This window comes from Mesoplodon mirus (assembly GCF_964341445.2).
Source record: "Mesoplodon mirus genome assembly, chromosome: 11".
Lineage (NCBI taxonomy): Eukaryota > Metazoa > Chordata > Mammalia > Artiodactyla > Ziphiidae > Mesoplodon > Mesoplodon mirus.
The window spans coordinates 36325006-36345260 of NC_138987.1; the positions used below are offsets into that span (position 1 = coordinate 36325006).

At 55.6% G+C, this 20255-nt stretch overlaps 2 protein-coding genes across 3 annotated transcripts in view; one reads left to right on the plus strand and one right to left on the minus strand.

Annotated features, from left to right (window-relative positions):
- GTPBP1 (GTP binding protein 1) overlaps positions 1-2351 on the plus strand; it is a 31975-nt gene extending 29624 nt beyond the window's left edge. The window contains exon 14 of the transcript XR_014295248.1: positions 20-2351. The gene's annotated coding sequence lies outside the window, so the exon portion shown is untranslated. The remainder of the gene's footprint in view (positions 1-19) is intronic.
- Positions 622-18657, minus strand: SUN2 (Sad1 and UNC84 domain containing 2). Of its 2 annotated transcripts, none has more exons than XM_082634846.1 (18): positions 18419-18657; positions 15398-15554; positions 14324-14526; positions 13806-13943; positions 13034-13129; positions 12588-12681; positions 11467-11537; positions 9292-9419; positions 7370-7630; positions 6843-6920; positions 6322-6365; positions 5586-5751; positions 5020-5241; positions 4587-4671; positions 4085-4200; positions 3787-3954; positions 3314-3406; positions 622-2348 (listed from the first exon to the last, which is right to left on the minus strand). In XM_082634846.1, exons 2-18 carry the CDS (start codon positions 15517-15519, stop codon positions 2235-2237), a joined length of 2199 nt encoding a protein of 732 aa, XP_082490972.1. In that variant the 5' UTR covers positions 15520-15554; positions 18419-18657; the 3' UTR covers positions 622-2234. The 2 variants fall into 2 exon arrangements, with proteins under 2 accessions (XP_082490972.1, XP_082490973.1); XM_082634847.1 differs by lacking the exon at positions 18419-18657 and adding an exon at positions 17939-18026.
- Between the last annotated feature and the right edge of the window lie 1598 nt (positions 18658-20255).

Sequence of the window (20255 nt, forward strand, 5' to 3'; positions counted from 1 at the left end):
CCTGCCTTTATTTTCTCAGCTGTGATGGGGCCCCTCCCTGGGCCAGGTGCCATGGTCAGGATGAGAGGCGTGTGTTGAGAGTCCACCTGGGCAACCACCCCTGGCCCTTGGAGCTGCTCATTGGAGGCACTGAATCTGGGGAGATATTTGCAGGGAAGGGCCAGGACCTGCTCCCTGGAACTGGCAAGATTCTGGCTGGCTCTTCAGGGGACCCACCTCGTGCCATCCCAACACAGGTACAAGGGACAAGGGTTTAGTTCCCACGGAGGGGGCTGCGGCACTGACGGCGGACGAGCTTGGCAGTAAAGTGGGTAATTTCTACCCTCTGCTCCAGTGGCGCTGAGAGACGCAGGACAGGCCTCCTGCTTCCCAGTGGGACTGGGACATCAGTGATGGCTAATAAAGCCACTCACTTTCTCCTGCCAGTCCTTGATCCCAGAGTCACAGGCACCGGGCCTGCCTCAGGTCCCACCTCCCATCACAGCTGAGTTTTAGCCAAGAAGCCTGCGTTTCTAAAGCTTAGGAGGAAGCCTTTGGGGCACTGTTTTGGCTAAGAATTCATTCTCTTTTTCCCAAGAGCAGGGTCCCGTGCAATGGCCAGATAAAAACCACACACTCCACTAATCCTGGGCATAATTTATTTTTTGCATAGGCATAAATTAGAATCTGGAGATACAAAATTAAGAACCAATAGTGCAGCATTTGTGACAGGAGAGCGCAAAACAAAACCTGGTTGTCTGGAGGCAGGGCCAGTGCCAGAGGACCGATCACAGGATGGCCGAGGCCTCGCCTTCGTTCCAGCTCCGTCCTCCATTCAGGGCGCCCACCTGCACAGCGGCCTTTCCTGCCCCCTCCCCACGGGCCGGAACGAACCACAGAGTTGGAACCAGTGCCCCAAGGCCCTCTTGGCAGCCAGGTTACAAGGACCTGAACTCACCCGAGGCCCCACAGAACGGGGCTAGGAATCAAGCTCTTAGCTTTTCAGTTAAAAAACAGACCTTGAAAAATACATAATAGAGCAGGGCCTGCTGGGTCCAAAAGCTCCCACCTCAGCCCCCCCTCCTAACCCAGCCCCCCACCCCTGTCTGTCCCCCATAGAAAATGAGTCAGAATAGAATAGAAACAGAATTGAGCAAGAGCTGAGAGAGCCCCCAGGGGCGGCTTAGGGTTAGGGGGCCTCTTACATCAGCGGCCTGATAGGGGTGGGGTAGGGCCAACAGTGCAGACCTCCTCCCACCGTGGCACCCTGAGTGTCACTGTCAGTCATTGTATCGCTGGGCCACCACAAGAGTCCAGGGAGTCCCCTGAACACTTCTAGCTGACCCCAGATGTTTATGGCCTCGAAGGACAGGTCTGGGCACCCTGGGGAATGCAGCAAGCTTGTGCTGGGGCACAGGTGGGCCCTAGCAAGGAGTGGGGAGCAGAGTGGGCCCCAGTCCCAGCATCAGGAGAAAGCAACTACTGTCCCCAGCAGAGGGGACTCCTACAGGGCCACAGAAGCAGTAACCCTCAGGCTCTCAGGAGCCAGACCCTCCAGGGTAGAAGAAGCCCCACGGCCCACCCTGACCCACCCTGATCCAGGACAAATACAGTGTATAGAAGCCCTTCAGGAATGCTGTGGGCCTAGGCTGATGGCACTAGCTTTCTGGAGGAGCCCAGCTGCCTTCTCCCAGGAGCTTCCTGCCTGGGGACCAGTCCCAGCCTGCACCCTCTTCCCAGAGGACCTCACTTCTCTGCCTAGGGAGGGGGCACAGCTCAGCTGCCCCAGGCCCTAGCCTGTTTCACCCACGGCTTTGGCACCTGCTTCATTTATGCAGCTCCCTGGGTGCCAGCCCCCGCACATGGGCAAGGGGCAGGCAGGTCTCGTCCACCTTTGCCGGAACATGGGCACTCATCCCGTCTCTCCCTGCCTCGACTTCCCACAACATGCTACATATATACACCCTCGCAGGAGGGAGAAGAAGACACCCAGTGCCCAGCGCCCAGAGAACAAAGAAGGAAAAGAGACGCCGGAGCCTGCTGACCGCTAGAGCCACCCGGTGCTCAGGAAGAGCCTGCGCATTCCTTCTAATCTCCGCTGGGCCAGGGGCTCTTCCTGCCTGCTCCCGGAAGTCAGTGCGCTTCAAGCGTGTGGGGGCAGAGGCGGGGGTGCTGCGCAGCCACCCCCAGAGCAGGGGGCACGTGCCGAGAGGAGCTGGCCTCCCCGCTGGCAGCGGCAGTGGCACAGAGAAGGCCTAGTGGGTGGGTTCCCCATGCACCCTGAAGCGGTAGATGCAGGTGTACTCCGGGTGGCCCCAGTTAGTCAAGATCCGCAGCTCCACCACCTGGTATGTGGCCATTTTAGGGCCCTGGGGAGAGAAGGCAGGGGTGAGAGTCCTCAGACAGGAGGGGAGATGGCCACACCTAGGGCCGGATGCCCCCTCCCCCGGGCCTCTGTAGAGAACTGGACCTCAAAGCTCCAGTCTTCAGACGCTGGAACCCAGAGTTTCCAGCTGGTGGGCCAAGGAGCCCCACAGGCTTCAGAGGTCCCACAGGGGCCGCCAACACATGTAAGGCTGCGCCAGGCCCAGCCCACGGCCACATAAAAATGGCCTTGTAACCGAGCCCCAGCATGATTCATCTCAAACTGGGAAAACCTCACAGGACCTCTCTTTGACCATGAACAGAACTACCTTTACGGAGAGTCTGATGTGTGTCGATGCTGAAAAAGAATTCCTTCACTGTGAATTAAGCAGAATTTCTTTCTCAAGTTCCCATCAGTCCTCTGTATCGTACGTTCATTTTCAGCTGAGGGCTGAAACTCTGCCTGGTAACCAGGCCTGCCTCTCCCCGCCCCCGTCCCTTCTCCACCTCACCCACTCCCTCACACTAGGACTCCCCTGGTGTGGCTCTCAGGCCACCTACCAGAGATTCACCTGGTCTGGAGACTGGGGATCTACTTCTAACAAGGGCCTAGGAGACCGATGCCCACTCAAGTTGAGGCAGGAGCCCCCCAGCAGTGGCCCAGCCACACTGCGCTGTGTAAGGCCCAGCTGGGCCACTTTCACTCGGATACCTGCCCTCTGCAGGCAGCTCCCCAGCACTGCCCATCTGGGAGGGCCCCTCCCCTGCGCTGATGTGCACTTGGCGCCTCTCCCACGCCACAGGGACAGTGGTCTCTGTTGCGTACCTTGAGCTGTGGGTGGGCTGGGCTGTGACTTCTCACTTGGAACCCCCAGTGCCTAGCCTAGGACAAGTACTCAGAAAACCTCTGCTGAATGGATGGGAAAGTACATATATATGCCGCCTCCACCAGCAGAACAGAATCCCATACCTGAAAATAAAACGTCTGAATGGGCTCCCCATCCTGGTCGTAGGTGAACTGGCCAAGGAGCGTCCCCTCCTGCTGCAGGTCTTCATCGAAACCCTGAAGAGAGAGCAAAGGATGGAGGGAAGATCCTGCTCTTAGACACAGGCCCCCAGGGAGGAAGGCCTTCCCTCCTGTTCCGCCACTGGTCCCCTCCCACCCAGTAGGGCAGGCACCAGCCTCCTCGGGGACTGCAGGGGGCCTGAGCTCTGTACACAGGGCTGCTGTGTGATCTGTGACAAGTCACTTAACTCATCAGGCCTCCGTTTCTTCCTCCACAGCCCGAGGTAACTGAGACCAAAGTGCCATTTCCCACCTTGGCGCCGTCTCTTCCATATCTATTCCCTTCCTCTCAACCAAAGAACGATCCCAACTCTATCCTCAGTAGAGACCCACAGGGCCCTCCTACAACCCCTCTAGCCCCCAGGTGGGATACTCACAAAGATGGCAAAGTCCTTGGGGGCACTGGAGATGGTGCTGTTGGGTGACAAGGATTTGGGCACATGCTCTAAGGTGACAGCAGTGGGGCGGATGCGGGCAGAAAGGCGAACCACAGCAAAGCCCTGGGGCCCCTGGAAGGCCCAGCAGTTGCCTGGGTGCACGTCTGGCTGGGGGAAGAAGGTCGGGTCAGCGCATGGCAGGTGACAAAGACAAGCCACCCTGAGCGCAGCTCTCAATGGCCCAGGAGGGGACAGTCACCCAGCTACGCAGGCGACTCGGTGTGCTCAGGGCCCCCACCTGGAGAATGACTCGGGGAGACTGGGATTGGTACCACAGGGGGATGCCGAAGAGGCTGAGGAGGGCTGTCTTGGTCTCGTAGGTCTCGGAACATCGGGTACTGATAACGCTGGCCCCTGAGACAGGAAAGAAAGGCAGGGTGGGTGCCTGGGGCTGGACTCCAGCAGGGGAGGGAGACCCACACAACCAGCTTAGCTCGCCAGCCAAGGGAACCCCAGCAGGGACTACTACTGCCCGTCCCCTCTCTGAGGACCAGTCTTCACACCTAACCCAGACCCCAGAGCAGCTGTAAGCATCGCCCGCCTCTTCCTGGCCGAGGAGGGTGCTCAGCACATCCCGGCTTCTCCCATGCAGTCACTCGCCTTTGTTGTGAGTTCTGGGTTGGGTGAGTTCTGCTGACCTCAAGCCCTGCTTGCCTAACACCACAGCTACCCTAGCAGATGCCAGGGGGCCCGCCAGTGTAGGGAAAGGGGCCCAGCAAAGGGAGGAGACGTGTACACACCTCCCGATTCCAGAGCATAGTCCACCATCCCTATGCGGTCCTCACTGTAGCGCTTCAGAGCCTGGTTTACAATACGGTGCACCTGCTAAAACACAGGCACCCCGAGCAGCTGTGATGGGAAGCAGACTCGTCCACCTCCGTGGCCCCACTGTTAGAGGCCAGGAGCCCCTGGACTCAGCCCTCCTGTGCCTGCACCATGCTGCAGTCCAGACACGTGCCGCTTGCTCAGGCATACACCTCCACCCTTCCACACCAGCCCCAAAACAAACATCGGAGCCTCCTGGATGTCACTTAGGTCATAGAACAGGCCAGGGAGCTGGCAGTGTGGGACTGTGCAGCTCTACGGCCCCCAGGGAGGAAAGCAGTGTGTGTGTGTGTTGGGTGGATTAGCCATTGCGGGGGGCGGGGGTGTCCAGGGGCATCCACTCCTCACCTCCTCTGTCACCCCAATCACGCCCTCCTTCTGCAGCGTCAGCCCCAGGCTGGCCACGGCCTCCCTCGCTGACTTGCCCTGCGTCTCGGCCACGTGGGCAAGGATCTTGCTCTCCAGCTCCTGCAGCTGAGCTTGCATCTCCTCTCGCTGAAGGAGCCCAGTGCGGCTTCCCCCACCTCGAAGAAGGAACTGGCTGACCCAGGCAGGGAACTGAGACTCCACCTAGGGACCAAAAAAAGGTCTCACTCTGGGAGGCTCACGGTGGAAGCTGCCACAGCAGAGCCCTGGCCAGGGTGGGGTGGCGCCTGGCTTGGGTAGAGAGGACAGGGAGCGAGGACAGGCCTGCGAGGGGAGGGCCAGCGCGTGCCTGCTCAGGCCACAAGGAGGAAAGAGTTATGAACAACCCTCCATGTTATCAATGAGAAAACAGGAAGAGCTTCTGTCAAAGAAAGCCAGCATCTGTGCCGAGTCCAGAGCAGGGGCTGAGAGGCTCTCTGCCTTGCAGACTGCTAGGACCATCTCAGAGGAGGGGTGTTCAGCAAGGGATGTGGATGGTTCCAACTCACGTCGTCCCGCACCGCTTGGAGCTGCTGGGGCAGCAGGCCCACTTGGTCCTCCACCGAGCTCTGCTTCAGGGTCAGGGCTGCCAGTTCCTGCCGCAGGCCTTCCAGCTGGACCCCCAGCCGCCCCAGCTCCTTCATGGAACTCTCCCGAAAGGACTCCTGGGTCATCCTACTCCCAGAGAGAGAAGAGTAAGCCTTGGATCTCTGATGAGGGGTAAGGCTATGCTGAGGAGAACAAGAGGATCCCCTAGTTGGCACCTGATACAAGTGTGTGCCCACCACTCACTGGTGAGTGCAAGGCTCACTCTTGGAGGTTCTGGCTGTAGAACACAGCTCCGGTGCCTGTGACTTGGCTTGCATATCCCAAGGAGCTAATTATTACAGTATCCCATTTCCCTTCTAAGCCCAGATCCATAATTCACTCTGCCTCAGCTCTCACATCCTCCACGAGTACAGATATCTGGGGCATGGGAAGGCAGCCGGCATGAGGCTGTACAGAAAAGACGGTACGTCTGTAAATGAACCCATGAATCCCAATTCTCTTGCAGTGCCTGCAACCCCTGCCAGACCTCCACTGCACCTCAAGGACAGGCTCTGAGTAGGTGGTCCTGAGCTAGGTTTCAGCCATCTCCCTCTCTGCCTGGGACACAATCAGAATTCTGCTCCCCAGGCCTAGCTGGGGGTGGGAATGGGGAGGCTGGGGCTGAGCAGGCCTAGGACGGATGGCAGTGCGAGTTACCTTTGCCACTCAGACTTCAGCTCCTGGAGTCGAGCCTCAGACTCCTATAAGCAGAAAGAAGGGACCAATACAAGAAATGTCAGGCTCACAGCAGTCTCCCAGAGCACGATCTGTTCCCTTTGGGGTCTTTGCTTAACCACATCCCCACCCCAGGGCCTCCTGACTGATCTAGCACACGTCAAACTGGCCTCCTGGTTGAGGTCCTTATGGGAGTCTCTCCCCATATCTATTGTGCTTAGGCGTTCACCCGTTCACTCGTTCATTCAGCATGTATACCCAGCACAACAAGCCACTTGAAAGTAGCCCTTCCTGTCCTCAGGCATGATCCCAGGGCGTCTCTGCAGAGTGTTCCAGCCCAGGTGGATTCAGTTCAAGCAGAAGTCAGGAGACTACACACCCTTCTCCCCATTCTGCATCTAAGCAGACCCTTAGGGGCCAAGGTGTCTCTCTGAGCCCAAGAACAGATGATGAATTCGATCAGCGCCCCACCGTAGGCTCCAAGTGCCCCCAAGCCCACCAACCTGCGAGGCCTGGACAATCTTCTTGAAGAGGTCTTCTGAGTCCTGTTGATGCTCTGCTCTGAGGGTGACCAGTTCTTCCTATCAGGCATAGGAGAGAGGCTAAGGATTTTACTGAGTCGTGCTCAGAGGCCGCTTACAACCAGTAAGTGGTGTAACCAAATTCGAACCAGGCCTGTTTGATTGCAAACTTCAGCTCCTGGCCTTTCTGCTACAGTGCTTCTTGGAAACACGCAAGACTCCTCTCGGTCTTTACTGCACACCTGCATGATGTGCCACACCTACATGGGCATTGTGCCAGGCGCACTACAATCTCATGTTCTCACAACCAGGGGCGGGGCAGACAGGAGAGTCTCCATTTTAAAGAGGAGGACACTAAGTCTTAGAGAAGGTAATTGCCAAGTGGTAGAGCTGTCTGACCCTGAAGGACACACTGCTGTCTCCCTCATGTCAGGGTGCAGGGCCTCGCCCCCTCCACCCCACACACCCAGGGTGTCAGCCCCACGGGCCCCTCAGCTCCCCTCCCCGACCTGGATCTGAGCAGTGGTGTCCCTGCGGAAGTCCTCCTTCAGGGCAGCCTCGCGGCGGCTCACCAGCCCCTCCAGGAGCGCCAGGGTGTCCTCGTGGCTCAGGCTGCCGCTGCCGCTGCCCCCCTGCCCTCCAGCCCCCTGCCGCAGTTCCAAGCGTTCCAGCCGCATGGCCTCCTTCTGCCAGCTGGAGGAAAATTCAGCAGCAAGAGCTTCCAGGCGCCGCTCCAGAGAGTGTACCCGGGACAGGATGCGCTGCTCCGCCTGGCAGGACGGGGAGGGAAGAGCCACAGAGGTTAGGGACTTACGACAACAGTGCTTGCTACAGAGGAAGGGAAGAGAATCCCAGAAACACCCAAATGAAATTATAAAACACAGCCTGTTGACTGTCAGTTAAAAGGCACGAGCCTACTGAGTACAGAGGTTGGGCTTCTGACTTTCAAAAATTCCATTTTTAAACTAGGCAGTATTTGCATGACTCAAAAAGCAAGCAAACAAACAGCAAAAACTCATGCTCCTAACCTCTGCCCCATCCACTCAGAGCCCTCACCACCAACCCTTCCCAAACGAGGCAACTATTTTTATTAGTGTCTTTATGCAGATGAAAGTAAATACAAACATATGTCATTCTTTACTTCCCCCGTTTTACAGAAAAGGTGGTCCTGAAATTGAATTGTCTTTACTAGTGATTAAAAAAAAAAGTTAAAGATGCCAGAACACATCATTATTTTGTGAAATAATAAAATCAGGGTCAGGAAAGTAATATCTACCAAAATAAATGGTTAAAAATGTGATAGCAAATTAAATTCAGCAGGATGCAAGCAAAGTTCAAATAACTATAATTAGAGGACAAAGAGTTTTACATTTTCATCGTAAACCCCAGGACCTGCACATACACACTCCGGTTGTTTGTGCACTCATCGCCCCCCACTGGACTGCAGGCCTCTTGAGGGCAGGGCCTGGGCCGGATCCATCTTTAGCCTCTGGCAGGTTGCAAAAATGGCCACTGTCCTGCCCTCCTCCCAGCATCTGTGCCCTCTGCAATGTGGCTTCGCAGGTGCTTCCATGGAGAGGTGGGGTCTATTTCCCCCTCCTTGAATCTGGCCTGGCTCTGAGATTTGCTTCAGCCAATAGAATGTGGCCGAAGTGACAGTATGCTAGTTCTGAATCTAGTCCTCAAGGTCTGGCATGATTCCACTCTGCTGGAACCCTGCCTGGCCACTATGAGAACAAGCCCAGGCTACCTGCTGGACAGCAAAGCTACAACCTGCCCAGCCCAGGCCTAGACCAGCCCGCCCCTGCTGATCCACCAGTCAACTGCAGACAGGCGAGGGAGCCCAGCCAAGATCAGCTGTCCTTGCTCAGACCAGAAAAGCCACCCAGAGGACCTGCAGGCTCATTAGCTAATCCAATGCTGTACTTTTGTTTGTTTTTTTTTTGGCTACACCGCACAGCTTGCAGGACCTTAGTTCCCTGACCAGGGACTGACCCCGGGCCATGGCAGTGAGAGTGCTGAGTCCTAACCACTGGACCACCAGGGAATTCCCCAGTGCTGGTACTTTTAAGGCACTGATTTTGGGGGTGGTTTATCTATTGTAATAGGTAACAGAACAGGATATTACCTGACTCACAGAAGGTACTCAGTAAAGATTCGTGAAATTATACTGAAAAGGAACAAAGTAGGCAAGACCATTTGTCTTATTCCTTTTCCTTCTGTTTTCCGTGCTGCTTAGGATGGCAACTAACTTTTGGGCAGTTTTGATTCATATTTAAGCACAGGCAAAACTCCCCCCAACACCTGCACCACAAACGTAGAGAAAGGTATCCTGGCAGCACCTCTTCAGCTGTGTGTGTGAGGAAGAAGGGCGGGGACTTCAATGGCAAATTCAGGCCGAGGCGGGAGCCTGCGACCCTAAGACGCTCACCTGGAAATGTGGGGATGAGTCTCTGGAACCCCACACAGCACGCTGCCCGCCGCTGCCCTTCGAGGCCCACCAGGAAGCCACAGCGGGGTGGAACGTCTGCAGCCCGAAGGGGTAGCAATACCATGCGCCTGCACACAGAGGAGAGGGCAGTTAACCTGGGCCGGGGCCACAGCGCGGACGGCAGCCTCACGAGCAGCGCTCAACAGCAGCCTGTCTCGCTCGCGGGAGCCTTGCCCCGGCCAAAGGCGGTACGAGGGGTGGAGGTTCCCGCCACTCTCTGAGGCAGCCTCCTCCACCTGACAATCCCAGCGTGTTGCACCCTCACGTCCCCTCAGGAATTCTCATCTTTCCATCGGTGGCAAAGCGTGGAGGAAACGGCTATCACAAGTTGGGGATGATCCAGTGGTGATCCGATGGTAGAACACAGAGGCTCTGACGGTGGTCCTCAGTCCAGACCGTACATCAGAATCACCCACGGAGCTTCTGAAACAGTGTCTGGCCCCGCCCTCCAGAGTGAGTTTGTGGGCCTGGGGGATCCCTCCATAAGGAGTTTTAAAAGCTCCCCAGGTGGGAATTCCCTGGTGGTCCTGTGGTTAGGACTCCGAGCTGTCAGTGCCGAGGGTGTGGGTTTAGTCCCTGGTTGGGGAAGTAAAATCCCACAAACCGTGCAGCATGGCCCCCCAAAATAAATAAATAAATAAATAAATAAATAAATAAAACTCCCCGGGTGACTCTAATGGGCTGCCATAGTTGAGAATCACTGAAACAGAATCCACCTGCTCAGAGAGGCTGCCTGCTGCCCCAGAACAGAGCACAAGGCTGCCACCACACAGAGACATTTGCATCTTGCTTTAGGGGCTACCTGTTTGTGATGTGTTTACTCCTGAGCTATGCACGTGCCATGTGTGTGCGTGTACATGTATGCGTGGGGCTGACAGCACCTGAAAAAGCCATGTTGGCTGTGGGGTCTCCACCCTGGTAAGATGCCACACTTGCCACTCAATTGTTGGCCTCGAGCAGGTGCAATGGGAAGCACGTGACCACCAGACTTTAAGTCAGACCCTCCGGACAGGCCTTCACTTACTGCCCTCCCGGAGCCGGTCACTCCACCCCTCTGCCTTTCAGACTTTCTGTATGCATCTCATGACACCACGAGAACCTCAGCTCCACCAACCCCACATGGGGGTGGTGAAACAAACTGAGATAACACAAGCGAATGTGCTTCCTGAACAAAACACTGTAAGATTATAAAAGGTCATTATTATTTTAAGGGCAATGCCCAGTTTCCACTGGATAGGAACAAGCTGTTCTTGTAACAGGAAACAAAGGAATCAACACTTGGAAAGATGTTCTACCTTGGCAGAAATTAAAGAAATACAACTTGAGTAGATGCTAAACCTATAAAACCACCTCTAAAAATATAATAATAATAAAGCATGGTCTTTAATTATAAATTGGTAGAACTGAGCCTGGGGGCCACAGGGGCAACTCACAGGAAATTGTGAAACTCGTGAAATTGTCAAATCAAAAGTTTAACACAAAATATATAAACATAATGATTACAACTATGTAAAAAATGTGAAAGTTCAACGAGAGAGACTGGAACAACATGGGGCATCTTCTAGGTGACAGGTGTTTCAGTATCTCGGTGCAAAAAGGTGCTCTTACTTCTCTTTACTACTTCATTGTTTTGATCCTAAAGACAGCTGAAGACTGAGCTTGCTGTAACGATAATTCACTCACCCAGACAACCCCCTGATTTGGAATGGAGGGAAAACGACTGCTAACAACAGTGTCAGAGTCCCTGCTTTTTACCCCAGTACTCCTGTACTAAGGCATGTTCCAGCCCCTGGGGCTGCAAGGATGCTCTAGACATGCTAGGCAGTCTAGCGTAGCAACCCAAACCAAGGACAAGACCAGTGGATCGGAACATTTCCCCTTTCACCCACTGGTCACCTGAGGACCCAGGAGAGCCAGGCAGGATGCTGCCCAGGCTCCACCCGACCCCGCTCGTCCTGCCTCCTTCCCTTCTTTGTAGTTGATCACTGTCCCTCTAGTTTTCACATTTCTGCTCAGCACCAGCCTCGGCCCACACTGTGCCTGCCCCTCTGGCTCGCCAGCCCCATCTCCACAAGCTCCCGTTCTACCCCTCCCTGTGACAGTGGATGAGCTCACCGTAGGTCAGGCCGGTCAGAAGCAGCAGCAGCAAGAGGAACCACAGGAACGGCTTCAGTGATGAGAAGCGCCTGGACCACAGGAGGGGAGAGAGGGCAGGCGGAGGTGTCAGAAGGGCTCCAGGGCCTCTATATGCCCCCAGGGAGTTCCTAGAGATTTTTCCTGAGTGCTGAGCTAGAGTTAGAGAGGACACCCTCAAGCCTCTCATCTTGCCAGGGCCAGATTGGATGCTTTACCTGCAAAGCTTGGAGTGACGGGGACAATTCTGACTCTGAACTGTATTGATGTTATCAAAAATAAATACTGCGGGGGCGGGGAGCGGGCTTCCCTGGTGGCGCAGTGGTTAAGAATCCGCCTGCCAATGCAGGGGACACGGGTTTCAACCCTGGTCCGGGAAGATCCCACATGCCGCTGAGCAACTAAGCCTGTGCGCCACAACTACTGAGCCTGTGCTCTAGAGCCCATGCTCCGCAACAAGAGAAGCCACTGCAATGAGAAACCCATGCACTGCAACAAAGAGTAGCCCCCGCTCGCCCCAACTAGAGAAAACCCATGAGCAGCAACGAAGAGCCAATACAGCCAAAAATAATAAATAAAAATGAATTTATAAAATAAATAAGTAAATACTGGGGTCTCTGAATAACCTAAAACTTTCACAGACAGATGTCCTCTAGGCAAGCAAATATAGAAGAAAAAAAAGTAACTCCTTAGTCAAGACAGTATTTTCTTTTGGAAAACACTGGGGGTCCAGATCACCAGGGGGCCAAGAGGGATGCTGAATGTTCTGGGAAACACCACTTGCTGGCTAGAGCCTAAGGTCTGGCCGGCAGGAGTAAGGCTGGGCTTGTGTGAGACTCAGAAGTGGCTAGGCTGGTGTTTGGAAGGGAGCGCCCAAGGAAAACAAGAACCTGCGTTCCAGAACACTCCCTGCACCTGACTCTAAGTCCTGTCCACTGTCAGGCAGAAAAGGGGGCTCTGGGTGTCCACTCCACACTCACTAATAAAAGCTGCAAGTAAACTGGGAAAAAAAAAACCTTCAGAGAAACCATCACGTACAGGTTTAGATGCTTTATTGGCCCCTTCTGCCTAGGGCCTTCTGATTCCTTGTCAGTCTTGCTCACCTGGTTAAAACGAAGACGTCAAGGAGGGAGGCAGCTGTCGTCAGGCGGTACCAGGTGGTGCCAATCCACCAGTAGAGGAGTCCGAAGAGCCGGCCTGGAAGAGGGCCCATCAAGCCTAAGTGCCACCCCGAACCACTGGCCTGTGTGCCTCCACCAGCGGTCCTCCCTGCCCCGACCCCAACCCTGATTGCCAGTGCACCTCCGTCCTGTTCCACGCTACCCAGGTCCTGTGATCCCACCCGCCTGCGCTGCCAACGCCCTCCGTCCAGCTTTCAAGCAAGGGTGCTCCCGTGGCTCCAGGCTCCCAGTAATTATTCTGGAACGAGCTACCCCTGGTGGCCCTACAGTCTCTTTCTAACGGGTTGGATACCCAACTGCAGAAAGATGGATGAAAGTGACTGCCAGAGAGAATGGAAACAATCACGTACAGAGCAGCTGGCACCCACCTGGAGAAGTGACCACCATCCAGAAAAGGGAGCCTGCCTGAGAGACAGCGTTCCGTAGCTGTGACCCTGAACCCTGCTGGTCTGTCTCTGAGTAGCCTGCAGGGAGGAGAGGAGATGCCCAGTTGTCCTCACTCTTTTTTTCTGGTGTGGAGGTGCCGTGCACCACAGGGCCTGCAGAATCTTAGTTCCCTGACCAGGGATCGAACCCGTGCCCCCTGCAGTGGAAACGCGGAGTCCTAACCACTGGACCACTGCTGTCCTCACTCTTAAGAGCCTTGGGACATGGAGACTGTCGGTTGTCTGCTCTAGACTTTGAGCTGAGACCCAAGTGACAGAGGCTGGCAGCTAGCAGGCCAGTAAACTCTGACGAAGCGAAGTGCTAGATTTCTGACATTTTCTTTCCCCTGGATGCCTTGTCTGCTTCTTTCTCCTCACCAGCAACCCCTCAAACCACTCAGAACTAGACTAAGGGATCAAGCACCTCCTGCGTGTGAAGCTCCATGTTAAACACTTGCTGGAAATGAGTCAAATAAGGGAATTGGCCACAGGCTGCTCAAGGCCTCGTGGGGCCGGGCGATCGCATCCCAGCGCTGTCGAGGGCCACCCCAGGCCTGGGTTCAGGGCACCATGGTGGCACAGCAGCGACACTCAGCTGGACACCATGCTCTCTCGAGCTGTAAGGGCGCCTTCCCCTACTTCCCGTCACCTCCCCAGCAGCCCAGGAACCTGGTGGAGCATCTCCCCAAGGCTGGGGAGGGAGGACGTCGCCTACCTACGTAGTCATCCTCAGAAGAGTAGCCCGAGGACGACCCGAGGAAGTCCTCGGAGAGCTTGTCCTCTGGGAGCCCGTTGACTCTGCTGCTCTCAGGGCCACCTGTGCCTCTCCTCCTCCTCACCCGCAGGTCCTCACCTGAGGAGGGAAGAACGCGGGGTTCTCCTGGGGCAGAGATGCTCCGAGGAGGGTGTTCCAGAGGGACTCGCGGGGACAGCCCAAGGAGCATCTCTGATGGGCAGATGGAAGCTACTCTTAGCCCCTCCCGAGCTCCCTTGGGTCAAGGGAGGGTGAACTAGGACCGGCCCCTCCGTCGCCTAGGCCTGGAGCAGCTACGTGGCTCCTCCATCATCTAAAAGGGCCTGGAAGTTCAGACACTCAGCTGCTTTCCCAAGGGTTTCCGAAGGTGGGGAGCCCCTCTTCTGGCCCAGCAGCGGTTAGGAAACCCCTGGGGAGGATTTTGGACCGTAAATCTCCAGAGGCAGCAGAGACCCAGGAGAAGGGTTGTGGACACTCACTCCAGAAGGGGTCACCAAGCGGCTGGTCGTCGAGGATGGAGTTCCTGGTGAGAGAGGCAGCGATGGAGGCGGCCCGGGGGCTGCCAAAGTAGGACTCCCTGACCACAGACTCGCTGTAGTAGGAGGTGTGACTGTCGGAGGAGGGGCCCAGCTGAGGTGCTGGGGAGAGGCGCTTCACGTTGCTGGATTTCCTCTTCAGGGTCCTGTGGGAGGTCAGCAGGAGGAGAGAGGAGGGAGCTGGCAGGTGAGCCCAGCCAGGAAAGCGAAAGCGGCGCCCTAGGCAGCGCTCTGCCCTCCTAAGATGGGGGGGCGTGGCCTTGTTGCTAGGCAACTAACAACTCCCAACTGCTGACTGTCTACCCGCAAAGCAGGTACTTTCTGTGCTCCCATTATCTCTAAATCTCACTAGCAGTTAGGCGAGGTCATCAGTAAGTGATGGAGTTAGGATTCAAATCCAGGTCTCCAACTTCAAAGCCAAAGTGTTTTTTCATGCTTCCTCATGGATTAGTAATTTCTACAACCCACTGAAAACCCAGACAAACCCAACCTGGCCTTCTAGAGCTAGTCAAAGCCTCAGGGGCTGTCATCTGGGGCTCACATCTGCAAGGGGGCAGGGTGAGGCAGGCGCCTGCCTTAGCGCACATCCTGGTGCCCCTCGGACTTGTTCTGCTTCGCTGGCCCTGAGGAGGCCCTACAGACAGTGGCACATGTGGGTGTGGGTCTGGGGAGGATGGCCAGACTGGCAGAGCCATCCACAGCACAATGGGTTCCTGTGAGCCCAGCTCTCGGTTTTGGGGTTTCCGGCCCGGCTTATTCTTGAAGCTGCCTCTCCCCACTTCCTGTTCTCTGAATATGAGGGCGGCAGCCCAGCTTACAGTATGGAGAGAAGAAACAGCACTGGGCCCTGGCATCCCCAGAGGTGTGAATGTCCCCTTTGACCAGACATGGGTATCTGATCTCTGCCCACAAAAGTCACAAGACGAAGAGGCTGCGCAGTGAACCGCCCAAGACATCTGCTCTGCAGGTCAGTGCATCCCACGGAGGGGGGTGGGGCTGGAAGTGGCGACCCCCTACCTGAGAGGGCTGTCTTTAAACAGGGTGCTCTGACTCCCCATCACCGAGCTCCCTCCACTGCTGCTGCTGCCGTCATCATCACCCTGGGAGTAGCGTGTTAGGCGCTGGCTTCTTCGAGACATGATGAGGTGGGCGGGGGACCCTTCCCCTGAAGAGTCTTGGGAGAGAAAGGGTGCCATGTGAAGCGTGGGGCTGTTCTCAGCCCCTCTCCAGGGGAGGAGAAACAAGGCACTGCCTCCCAGCCTATCCCCACCCCCCGCCGGGATTCAACTGAAACAGCGTGAGATGTGGGTGACATGGGGCATTTATTAATTATCCCGGCCCCGCCCACCCTGCTGCCCTCTGCCCTGGGCAGCCTCTTTCATGGCACCTTCCACAGGATTTCCTAATTCTCAGTTTACTGGATGCTGAGGTCCGTGAGAGCTAGAATTGGGCCTTCTGCAACCTTTGACATGAGACAGAGCCTGTGGCGCCTGACAGGGAGGCCACAGGTGCTCAATGAACGCCTTCCATCACTGCTGCCCTGCACCCGCTCTCCAGCCCAGCCATCTTACCGTGCTGCCCTGTCCCTAGAGCTGTGCCTGTTCTTGTTCTAGCTTGTTTCCCTTAGATGGGACGTGCTTTCCTTTCTTCATAGCTGTATTCACTGATTCAGAGCCGCAATCAAACTTTGACTCCAGAAAACTTTTGCACGGTAACCCCTGCCTACACCCTGATGGTGCCCGGATGCCGTATCCCATTAATGATGATTGGGCTGCAACATCAGTGCATCCTGATACAATAAAATACTTTGCTAAATGCCTCCTAGGTACCCGGCTCCTTACACACCCATTATAATCCAGGAAGGCATCGTTACCCCCATTGTACAGGGGGGAACCTGGGACACTGAAATGATCAGTAACCTGCCCACAGCCACCCAGCCTGTAAGTGACAGTGGCAGAGTTTGAGCTCAGCTCTCACAGGTTGCAGAGCCTGGGTCCTTCCACTCCACCAGGAAGTTTTCAAGTTGTTTCAGGAATATGTTGTTGTGTCCCCAACTAGAGTCTTTTACAGCCTCCAGTATGTTCAGAACAGGCTGCAGAGCTGTTACATTTGTTAACAAACTAACAAAACAGGCAGGTGGAGCGGCAGTGTGGGATTACCCTCAGTCCCTACCAGCCAGACCAGTCACTACGTGGGGTGGAAAACCAAGGCTCTGGAATTGACAAGGAAGACTCAGAGGAGGCCAAGGTGAAAAGACATGGCAAAAGGCGGCATTCTACAACACAAGGAGGATTCATAAACCTTTCAGTTCTATAAACCCAGACTCAAAATCTCAGATGACCAGTGTGAGCACTCTGAACATGGTGCCTTGGCCAGCCACAAAGTCACTGTTATACTTCGGTCCTAGTACTTGTGATTTATCACTTCCAATATTCCTGGTTGATACTTAAATTACTAGTTCTCTGGGCTGTGTGGTGGACATAGGCTCTAACACATCCCAACTCAGACTACAGAAACCAGGAGGTCTGGTTAGTCCAGTTGAAGAATTCTACAAAGTCCTGTTCTGAAAAACAAGCAGCCTCATGTCTTGGGTCTTATTGGTGTCTTCACAGGTAGGATGTCCACCCTGGTTTTAGCCGATGGTGGTAAAGGGACTGATTGGTAGTAGCCACAGCAGGAAGTTGGTCTGGATCCTTTTCTATATTCCATTCCTTATAAGGTAATTCCACCCCCGCTACTGCCCTCACCACCTGAAAGCTACAGATGCTCACACAGGCTCCTCCTCTTAACCCTGCCCTGCAGAAGCTGATGAAGCTTTCGCCCTGGGGCAGGAACAAAGCAATGTTTATATACAGAACTCAAGCTACTGCTGGCAAGAATATAAATAAATATTTAGATAGAGGGGTGTGTGTGTGTGTGTGTGTGTGTGTGTGTGTTTGGGGGGGGTTGCTGAAAACCATCAGCAGTCAGCACCCTTCCAGGGGTGCCTTTTAGTCTTTCTCATAGGGTTCTGCTATCACGAAAGAGTTTATCACTGAATCTGGGTTTCACAAGATGAAAAGGTCAAGGCCCCGTCCTCCAAAACAAAACAAGAGGTGAGCCTCTCAGAGCTCCAATCTTTTGCATATCAGAATAAACATCCCCCGCCTCCCCCCCCACCCGTTAAGACACCCTCAAATAAAACATCCCTTCCCACTTCTGAGAGGAACCACATTCTTTCTCAGCTCCACCCTTCCCCACCCCCATCACAAACTTATATGGCAGTATCCATCCAGTCGTCAGACTTAACCTAGATCTTGGGCATCCTCCGCGGTACGTTTTCATACTACATTCTCTCCTGGGACCTGCAAAACGCTCCAGGTGCTAACTCTGCTCCCTTCATTCCCTACTGGCTAAACCTGCGGGAGTTTTTTTGTTTTTGTTTTTTGTTTTTGTTTTTACCAACCATGCGCCTTCCCTGCCTCTCTGCTCTAAGTCACACTCCCGCCTATTTGTTTGGTTTCTTTCTTTTTTTTTTTTTTTTTTAGAACTGAACAAAATGGGCCTCCCTCCTATTACCAGAGTTATGACAGGCGGCGGCAGAAGCAGAGAACTACCTGTCCCTGGAAACTGCCTGACTGGCACGAAAACGCGGGCACTGGCCTGGGCCGCTTTGGGACAGCCGGGTCTCCGCTCCTCGCCTACCGGGGAGGTTCGGCCCGGGGAAGTCCCGCCCGGAGACATCCGCCCTCCAGACTGACCAGTGGAGCGTCCAGTCCCGGGGGCGGGGGCCGGGCGGCGGAGATGAGTCACGGCGGCCTTGGCACAGCGCTGGCCCTTCTCGACCGGTCCAGGGGCGTGCGCCGGGCGGGGCTGGAGCCTGGCCCAGCTTGGCCCGGAGAGGAAGGGCCAGGCCTGGGCAGCTCGGCTCTGGCCGGTGCAGCCCGACGATGACCCCGGGGTCAGGCCGGGCCCGGGACCCGCGGGGAGGGGAGCGAGACCCCACCACCACCCTCGCCCCGCGCGTCCGCCCGCCAGAGGCCCAAGGCCGGCTGTTACCTGCTGTCGCCGCTGCTCCGTGCGGGGCCGGGGACGTTCGAGGCCAGCCGCGCCTCTCGGGCGCACCCCCTTACCACGTCGGAATCCGGGGAGGTGCGGTCGGCGCGGGGACCCGGGGCGCGCGGGGAACTGCGGACGGCGGACTGGCGGACAATGCGGCCCGCGTAGAACCGCGCTGCGCAAGTGGGGCCGGACGGGGCGCGCGTGGCCGAGTGTGTTATGTGTGCGCCTGTCAGTCAACGCTGACAGACCGCAGCCCATTGGTCAGACCCCGCCCGCGTCACCGCCCACTGCCACTGCCCATTGGACGGTTTGAACACAAAGGCTCCGGCTCGCCCCGCCCGCCGCGTGGGCCAAGCGGGCGGGGCAAGGCCAGACAAGAATCCGCGCGTGGGAGGCGCGGGTGAGTGGGCACCCCCTGGGCGCTGGAGAACTCGGATGGAGCCGGCAAGCAGGGGCTCGACCTGGCCTGACTTCGCACTTGACTCCCGGTCTGGTTGCTCAAAACACTTGAGCCTTATCCTGGTACTGCCTCGTGCGCCTCACCCCACCCGCGGCCTTCTGGGTCCCAGCTCTCGGCAAGCTGACTCGACAGGGCCGGGGTGCCAGGACCTTAAAGGTATTGAAGATGGCACGAGGAAGTGGGGAGCAGGAGAGATTGATGACCCCTGGCCTAAGACCCACCTGGAGGGGTAGCGTGTAGTTAGCCCTTAGAGGACCTCCCCCAAAGGATTGTTGGAATCTCTTGCGTAATTGTTCTCTTAGGCATTTCTACACTTTTTTTTTTTTTTTTTTTACAGATCAGGAAACAGGTTCATAAGTTTTTAAGTGATTTGCTTAGTCACACAGCTTGAACGAGGCAAAACTGAGATTAGAAGCTTCTCTCTATATCCAAGCCCCCCCCTTTTTTTTTTCCATTTTGGGATTGATTTTGGGATTCCAGACTTGGCAGGAAGCTCTGCCGCTTCTCAATCTGCCCTCAGAGGCCCCCAAATTTCATGGCAGAAGCTTTTCTTCATTTTAAGGAGGATGCTTGCCCCAGTTGGTGCTGAGAAGGCAAGGCTGGTTACCTATTCCCCTGCTTTACTCAAATCTGAGTGTGGAAAGAGCACTTGATAGATATTGAATGAATAACATGCTGCCTGACTTCAAGGGTCCTGTGCCCTGGCTCCCCACTGGCCAACTCTACAGATGCAGAAAGTGCCCAGCTTGGGAGGAGTCACTTGCTGGCAAGCTCTTCTAAGGGAAGATGAAACTGTTGTTACTTCACTTTTAAAGTGCCAAGAGGAAGAGACTAGAAATGATGAAATCAGGACAGGAAGACGCTGGGGGTAGGGGATTGAGGAAATGTGAAGCCCTGGTGCTAGCTAAGTCAACTCCATTCAAAGATGACCCCCCCATCCCTGGGTCTCCACTGCCCCACCCGGAAAAGAGGGGCCTCACCTGCAGTTACAATCTATTGAAGACAACAGTGATTGCCTCTGGGGTTAGGCTTCGAGCTCCCTGAAGACAAGGGCTGGCTCATGTCAGAGTATCTGCTGAACGTGGGATGAGTGAAGTGAGAACTGAAATCAGATTTAGAGTCAGCCTCCAGGTAGGGGAGGGGGCTTCTCTTGACACCTTCTCCACCCCGAGGTGCTTAATGCCTCAGTTCTGTCCTAGCCAGTTCCAGTGGAGTCTCCATATCCTGCCACCTCCATTGCAGAGCCTGCTTCACTCCTTTCCAAGGATCCCGGCAGAAGGACCCCCTTCCCAGGATGTGCTGGTTTGTAAAGCAAGAGGCCATGTGCCTTCCACTGGTCTCAGGCAAGGGCCATGGCCACAGGCTGGCTAGAGG

Bases quoted from the DNA above. Each gene is read 5' to 3' on its own strand.
- SUN2 (XM_082634846.1), bottom strand. From the start codon at position 15,519: ATGTCTCGAAGAAGCCAGCGCCTAACACGCTACTCCCAGGGTGATGAT. The intron at 7,631-9,291 runs GTGAGCGTCTTA...CCGTCCTGCCAG, and splicing joins ACTCATCCCCACATTTCCAG to GCGGAGCAGCGCATCCTGTC. The intron at 4,201-4,586 runs GTGTGTACACGT...TTCCTGTCTCAG, and splicing joins CTATGCTCTGGAATCGGGAG to GGGCCAGCGTTATCAGTACC.